At 43.8% G+C, this 15,608-nt stretch overlaps 1 protein-coding gene across 8 annotated transcripts in view; it reads right to left on the reverse strand.

Annotated features, from left to right (window-relative positions):
* The window catches only part of arb2a (ARB2 cotranscriptional regulator A), a 214,691-nt gene that overhangs the window by 132,995 nt on the left and 66,088 nt on the right, over positions 1–15,608 (reverse strand). For all 8 annotated transcript variants that reach the window (XM_029677429.2, XM_029677424.2, XM_029677431.2 and 5 more), the window contains one exon: positions 7,237–7,452. In XM_029677429.2, coding sequence (XP_029533289.2) covers positions 7,237–7,452 — 216 coding nt within the window. The remainder of the gene's footprint in view (positions 1–7,236; positions 7,453–15,608) is intronic.

A 15,608-nucleotide genomic window follows, 5' to 3' on the forward strand; every position in this document is an offset into this window, starting at 1 on the left:
GACAGACAGACAGACAGACAGAGACAGACACACAAACCCTTTAAACCCACTTTTAGATCCCTTTTTAAAAGTCACAGACCTCTTCTTCCAGCCAGAGTAGCCAAAATAATGGGCAACTAGGCGTTTTTACACGACCCTAAGTATGATGGGATGTTGATTGCTTAATTAACTCAGAAACCACACCTGTGTGGAAGCACCTGCTTCCTTTATTTTGGCAGTTACCTGCATATTCCATAAGGATGACCTACTTCATTTTGAGGTTTAAAATCATAGATATAGAATTTGTAGACACACACAACATACACATATGCACATACATGTGGGAACACACACAGACGCAAACAGCCAGTCACTGTGAGCTTTTCACTATCATTGTAAAGCCCTAGTTATTTTGTTGCTTTTTCTGAAGACTATTGTTTATGTAATTAGTGATTCATTTTAAGGTAAAAACATATATATATTTTTTTTACTTATGTGAACTGAAGTCGTTTTTAATATGGTGAAACTCTACATACATTTCTTTTTTTACATTGGACATCTAATTGTCAAATCATAGTGTAAAAGCAGGTGTGCTGGTCCTACTCATAACACGTCAACCCAAAAGATAGACCGGCTTGCATTCAATTGCCCCTCCCAGTTGCACACATGCTTCCAATTTGTGGCTGATTTAAGATGAAATCGTCAACCCCGTTACTTTATTTGGCACTTTGTAGGCACTTCCTATAGTAATTTTATTTACAACCTCGAGGTGGGAAAACATCTTATTTATTTACAATGAACATGTGCTCTTTATGCCAGAATGTTAAAGTAGGTGAAATCAAAAGTTTTTTTGCACCAAGTTACACATCTCAAAAGGCACTGAATTGGTGGAATGACCCAACTATAAGCTAATGCCAAAGTGTGAAAAATATTGTATGGCCTCCTGCAGAACTGGAAAAACCTTGGGTGGGACTGCACTAACGATCTCACGCTGCTAGCATCACAAAGTGCAAAAGGTTTCAGAAAGAGCGAGAGAAAAAGAGAGAGTCTCCTCATTATGTGAATTTGGAGATATTCCAGTTTAAATATTTATTAAGATATTAATATGGGCTCTTCCCCTTCATCTCCTCTCTGATGATATGCTCACACAGCTCTATCTTTCTGCTCCTCACTAAGTCTGACCTCTCTCTCTCTCTGTAACACACACACACAGTCGCACAAACAGCCTGCTACCAACCTTTAGTAAACTTCTGGAAACAATTGTGTTTGACCAGATACAATGCTATTCCACAGTTAACAAATTAACAACTGACTTTCAGCATGCTTATAGGGAAGGGCACTCAACAAATATTGCACTTACACAAATTACTGGTGTTTGGCTGAAAGAAACTGATCATAAGACGCTTTTTTTGATAGACTTCAGTACAGCTTTTGACATAACTGATCATAATCTTTGTGTGTTATGGCTTTACATCCCCTGCTATATCGTGGATTGAGAGTTACCTGTCTAATTGAGAGTTACCTGTCTAACTCCAACTTAATCCAGGTAGAATCGGGGATTCCCCAGGGCAGTTGTCTAGGACCCTTTCTTTTTTCAATCTTTACTAATGACTTGCTACTGGCACTGAGTAAAGCCTGCGTGTCTATGTATGCTGATGACTCAAAACTATACACGTCAGCTACCACAGCAAGTGAAATCACTGCAACACTTAAAGAGCTGCAGTCAGTTTCAGAATGTGGGGCAAGTAATAAGCTAGCACTAAATATTGAAAAAACTAAAAGCATTGCATTTGGGACAAACCATTTACTAAACCCTAAACCTCAACTACATTTTGTAATGAATAATGTTGAAATTGAGCAAGTTGAGGACTGTCATGGTCAAAACATGTTGATGCAACATGTGTGTAAGATGTGTGAAGATATGTCCGTAATAAAGTGCTGCTCTGATTTCTTGACATTGCTATCAACAAAACAAGTTTTGTTGCACCTGGACTACTGCCCAGTCATATGGTCAAGTGTCACAAAGAGGGACATAGGCAAAAACAGTAGTCCCAGAACAGAGCAGCAGGACTGGCCCTTAAATGTAAATGGAGAGCTAACATCGATTACATGCATGTCAATCTCTCCTGGCTCTAGAGGAGAGATTGACTGCATCACTACTAGTCTTTGTGAGAGGTATTGACATGTTGAAAGCACTGAGCTGTCTGTTCAAATGACTAGCACACAGCTCAGACATCCATGCAAACCCCACAGGACATGCCACAAGGGGTCTCTTCATAGTCCTCAAGTCCAGAACTGCACAGTACTACACAGAGCCATGACTACATGGAACTCTATTCCACATCAAGTAACTCATGCAAGCAGTAACATCTGATTAAAAAAAAAAAGATACAATTACACCTTACAGAACAAATCGGACAGTGAAGAGACACGCATACAGAGGCACACACGCACTTTACACCCACGTACATTGTAATGTTGTTGTATGGTGGTATTATAACTTTTGTATGGTAGACATGTAGTGGTGAAATAATGTTACATGATGTTGTTTTTTGTTGTTGTGTGATGTAAGTGCCTTAATGTGTTTGGACCCGAGGAAGAGTAGCTGCTGCCTTGGCAACAGCTAATGGGGTTTCACTAATAAATACAAATACACACCCTCAAACACACACAAAAAAACGTCCAGAGGTCAATATCAGAGGTGACACTTAAAAGCCTTGATCCTTGTGTTATAATGTATGTGTTGTGTTGTGTGTGTGTGTGTGTGTGTGTGCGCGCGCTTGTATCTGTGCATGTGTTTGTGCATACTAGGATTGAATGGCGGGAACCCGGTTACTGAGATTTACTGACAAAACCACTCCCCTTTCCGGGATAAATAACTGAGAAACCGGTCAATTGTAATAAATTATTTAAATGAACAGCAAGACGTGAAATTGAACTGTTAAATTATATGTGAAGTCTAAATCGGGCTTCTCTATGGCATGATGAATCATCAACGCTCTGGGTGGGAACACACCATCTCGGTATGGAGCGCAGTTGTAGTTCTGGCCATGTGGTGCCAGGACAACAACCTCTCCCTCAACGTGATGAAGACAAAGGAGATGATTGTGGACTACGGGAAAAGGAGGACCGAACACGCCCCCATTCTTCGACGGGGCTGCAGTAGAGCAGGTTGATAGCTTCAAGTTACTTGGTGTCGACATCAACAAACTAACATGGTCCAAGCACACCAAGACAGTCGTGAAGAGGGCACAACATAACCTATTCCCCCTCAGGAGACTCAAAAGATTTGGCATGGGTCCTCAGTTCCTCAAAACCTACAGCTGCACCATCGAGAGCATGGTTGCATCACTGCCTGGTATGGCAAATGCTCGGCCTCTGACCGCAAGGCACTACAGAGGGTAGTGTGAACGGCCCAGCCAAGCTTCCTGCCATCCAGGACCTCTAAACCAGGCGGTGTCATAGGAAGGCCCTAACAATTGTCAAAGACTCCAAGCCACTCTAGTCATAGACTGTTCTCTCTGCTACCGCACAGCAAGCGGTACCGGATGTCCACAAGTCTAGGTCCAAGAGGTTTCTAAACAGCTTCTACCCCCAAACCATAAGACTCCTGAACACCTAATCAAATGGCTACCCAGACTATTTGCATTGCTGCTACTCTCTGTTGCCATCATCATTGAGATGTGTCTGTTACTTGCATAGTCACTTTAATAAATATATTTTTCAACTGCATTGTTGGTTAGGGGCTTGTAAGTAAGCATTTCACGGTAAGGTTGTATTCAGCGCAAGTGACTAATACATTTTTACTTGATTTTGATTTGAGTTCACAATGCATGCAGATCCAGACTTTGTTTCTTGCGACAGGTAGGCCGAGATTTGCTGCAGCATAGTCTATGCTACAGTAATATAAAGACCAAATGTGTGTCTAATTTACCCATCTCCATCTGGCTTTCGGGGGTCACCTTAGTTTTTACTTTGCACCCGCAGAGTTCTAAAACCGTGCTTCACTCTACTATTGTTGCTTTAAAATCAGTGCACGTGCGAGCACTCTCTCACAGCCTTGGCCTCTTTCCATCAATTCCATTCAAATTGCACGCAAAATAGATCATCCTGTTCTAGATTGATGTACAGCCCTATATATAGATGTCCTAGCCTACCTCTTTCAGGTAATACATTCAACGCAGTATAAGTCTTATATTTAGCTAATTCATGATGGGTTATGGATCACAAGCGTCTAACTTCTAGCCTCGGTCTCTTGAACAATAACCACGCACGCATGTGCTCCGCTGGCGTCTCCTTAAAAAAAAAAACGCTCCTTAGCTCTTGGAGTCCCATGCAGGAAAAGATAGACTAGAATAGCTTTCTGAACATCATTTATATACCAACATAATATTTGAAGCTATTGTTTGCTGAATGTTAAATGTAGTAGCCAATAGAACTCACGGGGAGTTTGAAAGAAGAGCGAACGCGCGATGGCAGTAGGCTATAGCAATTATTTATTCAGACCCAAACCATTCAATTTTGGGGAAGAAAATTGAAAGCCTTCAACATCTAATTCTCGTCCTGTATTATTCAAGGATGTCATTAGAATGATGAAGATAAGGACAGCGAATCTCATTTCATTTGACTGTTGAAAGCCAGGAAGGAATGAACCAACAGAGAGAGAAAGAGGTAGGCAGGCTACTAAATATTATCAAAAGGTATATATGCATCCGCCTACTAATTATACAAATAAGCCCATTTACTGTGTATAAAAAAAAATGTAATCAAATTTCCAAGCCTATACTTTGAAGGCCGCATGTGCTGCACCAGAATCCCATGTTCTCTCCCTGCTTCATCACGGTTTGAACGATGTGTGTAATTCCAGTCCACAGAATACAGTATCATACAATACAAAACAGTAATATAGTTCTCACTCAAAAAGATGAACCTACTGGAGCTTGTTTAATTTATTTACCCAAGAGAGCATATAGTTAGCTACATCTATGGGCTTTTATATTTTTCTGTCATGTGTAATGTGCAGTAGCCTATATCATGGGATCATTAAATGTGTTTTATTTAGGGCTCATAAAATGTATTTAATCTATGGCTCATCGGGCCCAGGTAGCATCGGGCCCAGGTAGCATCGGGCCCAGGTAGCATCGGGCTTGAATTTTAGATCAAAGCTCTATAATAAACACATCATGCTTAAATGTCAATGATTTTAAATAAATCCCTGACAGTGTCACCAGCAAAGCACCCCCATACCATCACACCTCCTCCCCCATGCTTCACGGTGGGAACCACACATGCAGAGATCATCCGTTCACCTACCCTGCGTCTCACAAAGAGAAGGCGGTTGGAAACAAAAATCGCAAATTTGGACTCATCAGTCCAAAGGACAGATTTCCACCAGTCTAATGTCCATTGCTTGTGCTACTTGGCCCAAGCAAATCTCTTCTTCTTATTGGTGTCCTTTAGTAGAGGCACATTTTCAATGCAGAAATTTGATCATGAAGGCCTGATTCTCCTCTGAACAGTTGATGTTGAGATATGTCTGTTACTTGAACTCTGTGAAGCATTTATTTGGGCTGCAATCAGAAGTGCAGTTACCTAATGAACTTATCCTCTGGGTCTTCCTTTCCTGTGGCGGTCCTCATGAGAGCCAGTTTCATCATAGCACTTGATCGTTTTTGCGACTGCAAGTCCATATTGGTTGACCTTCATGTCTTAAAATAATGATGGACTGCCATTTCTCTTTGCTTATTTCAGCTGTTCTTGCCATAATATGGACTTGGTCTTTTACCAAATACGGCTATCTTCTGTATACCCCCCTACCTTGTCACAACACAACTGATTGGCTCAAACGTATTAAGAAGGAAAGAAATTCCACAAATGAACTTAACACCGCACACCTGTTAATTGAAATGCATTCCAGGTGACGGAAGCTGGTTGAGAGAATGCCAAGAGTGTGCAAAGCTGTCATCAAGGCAGGGTGGCCACTTTGAAGAATCTCAAATATAAAACACTGGGAGAAAAGAGATATATTGTTAGGATGGAACATTTGTAAAATACCAGGAAAATATTGAACCCTAGTGCAATATGCATCTAAAAACACACAAAAAATGTTGTTTCAGTTGTATTTCAATGAACACAAAGACGACTTCATTAAAGTTTACGCCAAAAAAAAGACGATGCCTAAAAAACACGTCTAATGTAAGAGTGAGCTAGACAGTGATGATGGGGGGCTTGAAGCCATCGCTAAGGCGATAATATAATCATATATATGGCATTTAGCAGACGCTTTTGCGATCTAACAGAGTAAGCTAAAGCGCTACTGCTAATGAGCCCATATTAGAGTGTAGTAGAGGTACTATCAGGAGAGCCAGGCAGAGAGAAAAGAGGCACTGTTGACAGCTCACACACAGCCCGTCAGTCCCAGTGAGACCACAAGGCCTGTCAGAGGCAACCGAGTGACATCTCTCACACGCAAACGTGCACGAACGCACAGCACAAATACAAAAACGTATGGATACGTATGCACACACGCACACGCCCGCACATGTACACGCAAACTGGTGTGACGCTACAGCCATCAACCCGAGACGAGACAAAGAGGATAGCATCCCCTTACATTCTCATCACGTTAAAACCAACAACTACTGGCCTTCTACAGAGCACCCTACAAACGCTCTACCGCATAAAGAGAAACAAGGTCTGTGTGGATGGACAACAGGTCAAAGCCTTTGAAGACGACGTCACCTTAGTCCGGTTATGTTAATGTGTGATGGAAGGACTGAATTGAGGCACCGTCGGTTCCATTTCCTATAACGCTGGACGTATTTGTTTTGATCCCTGAAATATTCCATTATCAATCAGAGACGAGGAACGAGAGTCTATGGGAAGATGGACGATGTGTGATGTGCTAGTGTGTGATGAGGTGGTGTGTGTGTGTGTGTGGTGTGTTGGTGTATATATGGTGTGTGTTTGGAAGACAATAATCCCAGCGGTCAACAGTTTGAGGGGACAGAGTTGCTCTGACGAGCCAGCGAGCGAGAGAGAGAAAGGAAGAGAAAATTGAAAGAGAGAGAGAGCGCCATGTGGTTAACACTCCACACAGCCTGACCACACAAGAGAGCCTCTCTTTCCCTCTTCACCCCCACTCCTTTCCTTCCTCCCTCTGTAACCCTCTCCTTTCTCCACCTCCCCCATCCTTTCTTTTAGGACGCTGTCTATCCCTTTCTTATCCTCCTCCACCACCGCCCCTCCCTCGCTCACTCGTATGGGGATCTGCTCGGTCTCGCTCTCCTTCTGCGGGTTGCGGTACTTCTCGTAGAAGTCCCTCTTCTTCTTGCTCTCCCGGTCGTCCTTGCGCTCTCTCTTCTCGGCGGGTTCGTCCGAGGCCTCGGGGGAGGGCAGGGGTGCAGGCTTGGTCGGCCTCTCCACCTCCAGGTGGTTCTCATTGGGGTTGAGCACCATCACACCGTAGCCTTCCTGGAAGACAACACACACAAATGTTAGAGAGTCCACACATCCGCCTTTTTGTGTGCGTGCGTGTGTTTAAGTGAATGCAGTTGATGCCCATACAATAATCAAAGTGAGTTATTGTATGGCCAATAGTGAGAGGCATCTGTGCCAGGGTGGTAGGGGAGAGACAGTCAGTCTTGCCATGGCAAGACAGACAGACAGACTTGGTATGGTAGGAGTCAGAACAACAGAACTATTGGGTGCAGGATTAGAACTCAGTGACAGGAGTCAGCTAGTGAATAGCATTGGGTCCAAAGGCCAGGTGTCACTTACTATCAAAACGAATTGACCCCTCCATCACTCATCTCAAGAGTTAGGGGCTGTCGTATACATGTGTGTGATCAGTGTGTGTGTGTGTGTGTGTGTGTGTGTGTGTAACTGCAATTCAAGTTTTGTGAGGATAACAAGGGGCATACAACATTTAACAGAAACAAAATACAAATGAACAAACAAATTCTAAATGGTATTATGCTGTAAAACTAAGATAAGGATGTCAGAAAATGTCCTGTAAGTTGTTTCGGAATTGAAACAGGCAGACACTATTATGGTCAGGGGAAGTTTTCACAAGGCCTTAGTGACTTCTTCAACTCTGAAGACATTTTTAATTAAGTGTGTTTATTATCCCAAGCACTCTCAAACTAAAGCAGGAAACGGAGGGATTCCTTTTCCATTTTGGCAGCACTTCAAACACACACACACACACACAAAAAAAATTGGCAGATCTGAACTGACAAAAAGGTTTTCTGAAGACAAGTGTAGGAGTAAGTGAGGAAATTTCGCTCTGATTCCTCCCAGAGACGCCATCACACACACTGTCTACACACTGCAGCACGTCTCCTCCGTTTTAATAAGTGTTAACACAATGTGTGTGTCCCTCTTCCGCCCGTCCATGTCAAACCTGCCCCACACATTAGCACCTGGTGTGTGTTGACAACAGCAAAATGACACTTTCACACATCCCCAGACTATAAAATGATTCTTATTTTCACACTCTCTCCGACTGACGGCTTTAGCCAAAGCTCCCACCACTCCCTTCAGGATTATTCCAATCAAACTTTCAGACACTCTCAAATAAGACAAATCTGAACAAATTGCAGCAGTTGTGGGAGTACTTTCACCAGCAATTATATAACGATTTTATACAAGTATTAATTAAGGGCATACTTTATTAGGATCTATTTTTGCTTTTTAGGTCATAACTATTTTGCAAAATCTCTGACACCGACACCTTAATTGCTAGACAAATATTTTGAGTTTAAATATAGTCAATGAAATAAATAATTCCGTTTTTAAATCAGCAGAGACTTTTAAGGAAGCTGTAAAATAGAAAATGAAGTAAGAATGAATTGAATCACAATATTAAGACCGACAGTGAAGTTGCTAAATGAAACAAACGTGATTAAATACAGTTGTTTTTTCCAGTTTGCTTCTCTAAAAATAACATGGTCATTACCAAACTAAGTACAGGATCACCATCAAAGTGACATCCCGGACAGCTGTCCATTAAAACAAGTCAAACAATATCAAGACAAACAAATAACTGACAGCCCTATAAAACCCATTGTTCCACACATCATAACACACATTGATAAAGAACATCGACCCACACGTTGACGTTATTCGGAAGAAGCCTTTTATTAGGGAGCTTATATGATTCGTTATCTAGAGGAGTTCTTCGGCTGTTGGCTCTGACTTAAGTTCATTTTCTTCCAGTATGTTAGGTGCTGCACATACGGCCCCGCACCACAGCCCCACCTGGGCTGGGAGCGGAGCTGGAAGGGAGGGAGACGTCTTTCTCATCTTCCTCCTCTTTTGGGCATACTAGCTATCTGCAGTGGGAGGGAGGGAGGGGTAAAGTAATAGGTCAGGTTCTATTAAAGAGGCTTAGCTCAGTTCAGCACAGGCCCGGGGCTGTCTTTGTTGGCACAGCCACCACGGAGCAGTTCACACGGACCTTACGACCGGAGAGGATGAGGAGAGGAAGATGGGAGAGAGGAGGTCCGCTCCAGCTCTGTGCCACTGCCCACTGGTGGCAGGCTGGAAAAATGACTGGCAACACTGTCTTCCTCTCAATCAGAGGCGAGGAACGAGAGAGAAAGAGAGCGAGAGAGGACAAGACAAAGGGTGAGGGTGGATGGAGAGAGAGATAGAGGAGAGAGAGAGACAGAAATAAAAGACAAAGAAAGAAAGAAATGGATTGGGGAAGAGAGAGATGGATAAAGGGAGAGTACCTTCACAGAAACACGAAGTGTTCAACCCATCCATCCATTAATCCATGTGCCTAAGATCTACGCAGCATAAAGCTGTAATGGGTGAACAATATTAGGCCTACTGAGCTAATGCTAGCCCTGTGTGGCCCAGCCCTGCCTGGGCTGATTGTGGCTAACCCATAGTGCTGCCCAGTCACCCTGAAGCATTACTGTGAGAGGGACCGGTGTTCCCAAGCATCACCCTGCATCCTCCAGCATCACAGACTTCAGCAGTAGGGCCATGGGTTCATCGCCTAGTCGGAAACCATCCTTTACGTCGACAGAGAAAGGTCTCAGGCAAACATTGGTCTCTGGGTCTCTTCCTCGCTCTCCGGTTCTGTCCAACAGCAAAGGCATTTTACACTAAGGGGAAAGAGAGTTAAGAGGCTGAACTGCAGAGTTTATTTATTCAATCATCAATGTATTCTGGTGTTTTGAATATCTCTGAAGTGAATGCCAACAGTAAGTACAAGGTCTTTTTTATTAAAGGTGGTGCCATCGCTATGTAATTAGGGGGAAAAAATTGATGAACTTGTATTTAACAACAAATGATGATGTATAATTTATAACGAAGTACTATTACACATGAATATAATTACTACCCTAGTTAGCGCTGATTGTCTCGATTGCCTGTCAGCGGTGAAAAGAATCTCACGCTCTCGCTTGGTGTGGACACTGATGTTGTGTCAGTGTTTCTTTATGCAGTGCTTTGCAGGATAAGCTTCACACACACACACACACACACACCCTTCCCATGCCCCTGAGTGCCCTGTGCCACCGCCACACAGAGCCCTGGCCCAGAGGGCAGCGGTCAGAGGGGTCACCCAGGCCCCTCCGAGGGGGACGCACCCCCGTCACCCCTCTCCGGACGCTCTTTAGCGCTCCTTTGTCGGGCCTGTCGAAGACCAGCCGACTCCCCTCAGATAGCACAACAATGGCCGCCGCTCAGGAAGCCCTGCTCTGCCGTCAGTCTCTGCCCTCCTCCATCTCCCAGTGTGTCACTAACGCCGCGCTGAGTATCAGCCTGACATCTCACACACACAGATCTTATTATACATCCCATTCAACGCCATCAACGGGTCTAATCAGTTCGCAGAGAAAGTGCAGATACGCATCGACAAAGGAGAAAACACAAATGCTACGCGGCAACGGGAAATATTGATGGGTCGTTTATGCTTATTGGACCCAACCCGCTTTGATAAAGCTACGCGGTCAGACTGTGGTCATATTTGGCCGTGAGACAGTGTAACGGTAACGGACCATTGTCTGCCTTCTCAGTGGCATGCTTTAAAGGAGGCTGACAAAAAATGTTTTTTTTTTTTTTTTAAATAGGCTAAGGCATCCCTTTAAGAAGACGCTATCTCCATGTTCACAGTTGGGCTGTAATGAAATGAAACGTGTCTCACTTGTGTAAGTGGAGAGAGGCGGCCGAAACCGTGCACGTGTGTGTGTATAGAGTCTTTGATGTGTGAGCTCTCATGTAGCAAGCACGGCCTTTGGGCACAGCAAAAAAGGACAGGCACTTGACAGGTACAAAGCATGGCTGATAGTGGTCAAGGGGGCATGTGGGTAGGAAAGGGGATGATTGTGTGTGTGTGTGTGTGTGTGTGTGTGTGTGCGCTTTAAGGAAAATATATTGTAGTTTGTGAGCTTCAGGAAAATGGGTGTATCAACGTGTATACAAATGTGTACACCATGGCATTGTACAGTGATGTGAGAGGGGATCTGTATGTGCTCGCTACATTATCAGCTACGGCTGGCAACGCTCTGTCTAATCCCTATTGGGGGGTTGTTTTTGTGTTAATATCAGGGCAGCTGACAGTCCCTGTACCGACACCATCGGCTATACTTCCTTGTTTCTGTGATAGCCCTCCAGTGATTGGTTGTCGCGACTTGACAGGCAGAGGGCAAAGGCGCGCTCGCCACCGTCCAACCAATCAGAAGGCGAGGGAGGGAGACAAGGCGGCAACATGTCTGGAGGCGACACTGGGGATAGGCGGCACCAAGGCAGACAGAGGAGAAAAAAAGACCAACCTGGAAAATGAACGTGGGGAATCAAAGCCACATCGAGACACTCGGTCTCAAATCATGAACACACATTCACGGCTAATTCAGCAGATAATGATGCTTCCACAATGTGTTCTATTGAGATGAAACCTTAATAAAGCCTTACACTAATACCTGAGATACAGTTAGAAAGCATGGGAGGATATATATAAATATATATGTGTATGGGAGGATATATAAATATATATATGAGAGAGAGAGAGAGAGAGAGAGAGAGAGAGCGAGAGAGAGAGAGAGAGAGAGAGATATTCTCTTTGAGCCCATAGAGAAGCATGGGAGGCCCTGGTGGTGGAGCATGCGGGAATGGAAATACAGTTATATGAAATGGGCCCCTCCTGGGCTGAGGCAGGCCCCCCTCTCTCTCAGGGCCACCCCTGCTCTGGGTGACCCTGCCTGTCTCCGGCTCCACGTGGGCTTTTTCAGCAGCCAGGGGCCCATTATCCCCCTCTCCTCATCTCTCCCAGAAACCACACAGCTCACAAAGCACTGTCAGATTAAGACACTGTACCCCCCCCACCCCCCACCCCTCACCCCCCACCAACCCTCTCTCACATATACACATACCCACAACCCCTCTTTCGCACACCCCGCCACCAGCCCTTCTACACCCCCAACCCCATCTCTCCCCATCTCTCTCACACACGCCAAGACCAGCCCTTCTATACACATATAGATGTAGGATCATCATTTGATCACTCTTTTGACGCTGAGAATTTTCCTGCAGACGAGCTTCTTGATTGACACAAATTCACTGAAAACCCACACTACACAGATATATTAACAGTATTCCACTTTTCATGTAGCCTCATTTTGACCAGCTAATAGCCTAACCACAATGCCAGCATTATTAAGGACTAACTGTTCAGATCCTGTTGCTGACCTAATATGTTCCTGTGGCTATCTGAGATTTATCTACACTACTGTCCCGAGTAAATAGATTCACTCACTCACTCACTCACTCACACCAAAAAAAGCACCCACAACCACACCAAATTGATTGTCTCATAGACAGCAGGTGTCTTCGCACAACAACATCGTTTATTACTGTACAGAGACAGTCAATTCAATGCCGCCTTCAATAACAACCTGAACTGGTCTCTGTGATCCTCACTGTGTTTATAATAACGATCAACATTAGCATAATTAGGCCATGTCCTAATCCACAGTAACCTTATCTAACAAGTCAAGTTCTGTTCAGAGCGGGGAAAAACAAGGAAGTTTAACCTTGGCATGGGATGTGTGCTCATTTAGATATTGTTTACAGGCTCAACTGAATATTTATACAGGAGTTCAAAGTGGAGCGTTGTTGGGGAGGAAGTGAGGAGAATAGGAGTGGTTCATATCCCCCTGTGCCTCGGAATCTTTTCATGTCTGACTTAACATCTCTCCTTCTCTCCCCCCCCCTCTTCTGGTCCTGTTTATTTTCAGCACCTCCGCGCGGACACGGACACACACACACACACACACACACACACACACACACACACACACACACACACACACACACACACACACACACACACACACACACACACACACACACACACACACACACACACACGCGTCAGCGATAGGAGCAACACACTTGACGCAAAGCAAAGGCTCCCTCACATCTCAATTATTTATACGTCTCCTGGACGATTTCATCTCAGCAACTCGGCTACATTTAGCTTGCTTTCATTTTCTGAGTTACTGTAGAAGCTGGTTGACACCAGAGAAGATAGCCCAAATCTCCCGAGGCCCTCTCTACGCTCCCTTACTCTCATTCACTCTTTCTGATACACTCCGTTTCCAATAGAATGGATGACCCCTGCCTGTACAGTACCAGTCAAAAGTTTGGACACACTTACTCATTCCAGGGTTTTTCTTCGTTTTGACATTGTAGAATAATAGTGAAGACATCAAAACTATGAAATAACACATGGAATCATGTAGTAACCATAAAAGTGTTAAACAAATCAAAATATATTATATTTGAGATTCTTCAAAGTATCCACCCGTCACCTCGATGACAGCTTTGCACACTCTTGCCATTCTCTCAACCAGCTTCATGAGGTAGTCACCTGGAATGTATTTCAATTAACAGGTGAGCCTTGTTAAAAGTTCATTTGTGGAATTAATGCGTTTGAGCCAATCAGTTGTGTTGTGACAACGTAGGGTTGGTATATAGAAGATGGTCTATTACCAAATATTAGTCCATATTATGGAAAGAGCAGCTCAAATCAGCAAAGAGAAACAACAGTCCATCATTATTTTAACACCTACAGATCAGTCAACGCGGAAAATGTCAAGTTTTTTCAAGTGCAGTAGCAAAAACCGCTATGATAAAGCGCTATGATGAAACTAGCTCTCATGAGGACCGCCACAGGAAAGTAAGACACAGAGTTATGTCAGCTGCAGAGGATAAGTTCATTAGAGTTACCAGCCTCAGAAATTGCATCCGATGACCTGGCCTCCACAATCACCCGACCTCAACCCAAGTGAGATGGGTTGGGATGAGTTGGACTGCAGAGTGAAGGAAAAGCAGCAAACAAGTGCTCAGCATATGTGGGAACTCCTTCAAGAGTGTTGGAAAAGCATTCCAGGTGAGCTGGTTGAGAGAACTACACAATTCCATATGTCTTATTTCATAGTTTTGATGTCTTCACTATTATTCTATAAAGTAGAACATAGTAAAAATAATGAAAAACCATTGACTGAGTATGTGTGTCCAAACTTTTGACTGGTATTGTACCGTTACATATTACCTCAATTACCTTGACTAACCTGTACCCCCGCACATTGACTCAGTATTGGTACCCCCTGTATATCGCCTCGTTATTGTATTATTGCTCTTAATTAAAACATTTTACTTAATAATAATTTCTGAACTTGTTGGTTAAGGGCTTGTAAGTAAGCATTTCACGGTAAGGTCTTCACCTGTTGTATTCGGTGCATGTGACAAATAAAATGTGATTTGAAGGGATGAAAATAGCAGTGTGGGTATAGGCAAACTATATTAAGTCCCAGACATATTTGAGCTTGAGGATGCCAACCAATAACATGGATTTGCCTCCATTGAACCACACTATGGTAAGACCCATCCATTTCAACACACAAGGACTGTGGTTGCGTTAACTCCACAACACATGTCAAGAGATTAGGCTGATACTGATTTCCTCTTGTCTGATGAAACTACACACACAGACAGAGATTTAGACACACACACAGCCAGACACACACACTCTTGGAGAGCCCATCCTATGGTGATGCATACACTAGCACACACACTGCTTCATCAGCTCTCAGCGCGGCACACCGTGGGGGTGTGGTGGTGGGGGCTGGACGGAGCATTAATCAACGGTCAGGTGGAATTTGTCAGAGCTATCGATTGTGCAAGTAAATGTTACAGAAGTCATTTGTCAAAAAATAAACAAATACAGGAGGGCAACGTGTCAAGCGTTCACAGTGAAGTGACAGTGAACACACACACACACACACTCCTGTGTTCCTGTGGTTACACGAACCAGCCTGCTATAGTTTTCACCATGTTTTCACCATGTGTTGATCAGATGATCAACGTTGACTAAACAGAGGAACAGACGGAACGTAAAAAGCAGAACATTCGTTTAGTAGATCATCTAGAAACATGATTACCCCTCAAATACACTGAGAACCTACCTCGTATTGCACTGTCGTAGTGTTGTATCCTTGGGTATCAAATCAGTCACCTACAGTAAGTGTCTGTCTGTACAGTAGATTGTTCCTGAGGTCCACACAGCTCTGAGGCCTTACCAGGGAGACAAAGACACACTGAGGTAGGGCTAG

This window comes from Oncorhynchus nerka, linkage group LG13 (assembly GCF_034236695.1).
Source record: "Oncorhynchus nerka isolate Pitt River linkage group LG13, Oner_Uvic_2.0, whole genome shotgun sequence".
NCBI classification, from domain to species: Eukaryota; Metazoa; Chordata; class Actinopteri; order Salmoniformes; family Salmonidae; genus Oncorhynchus; species Oncorhynchus nerka.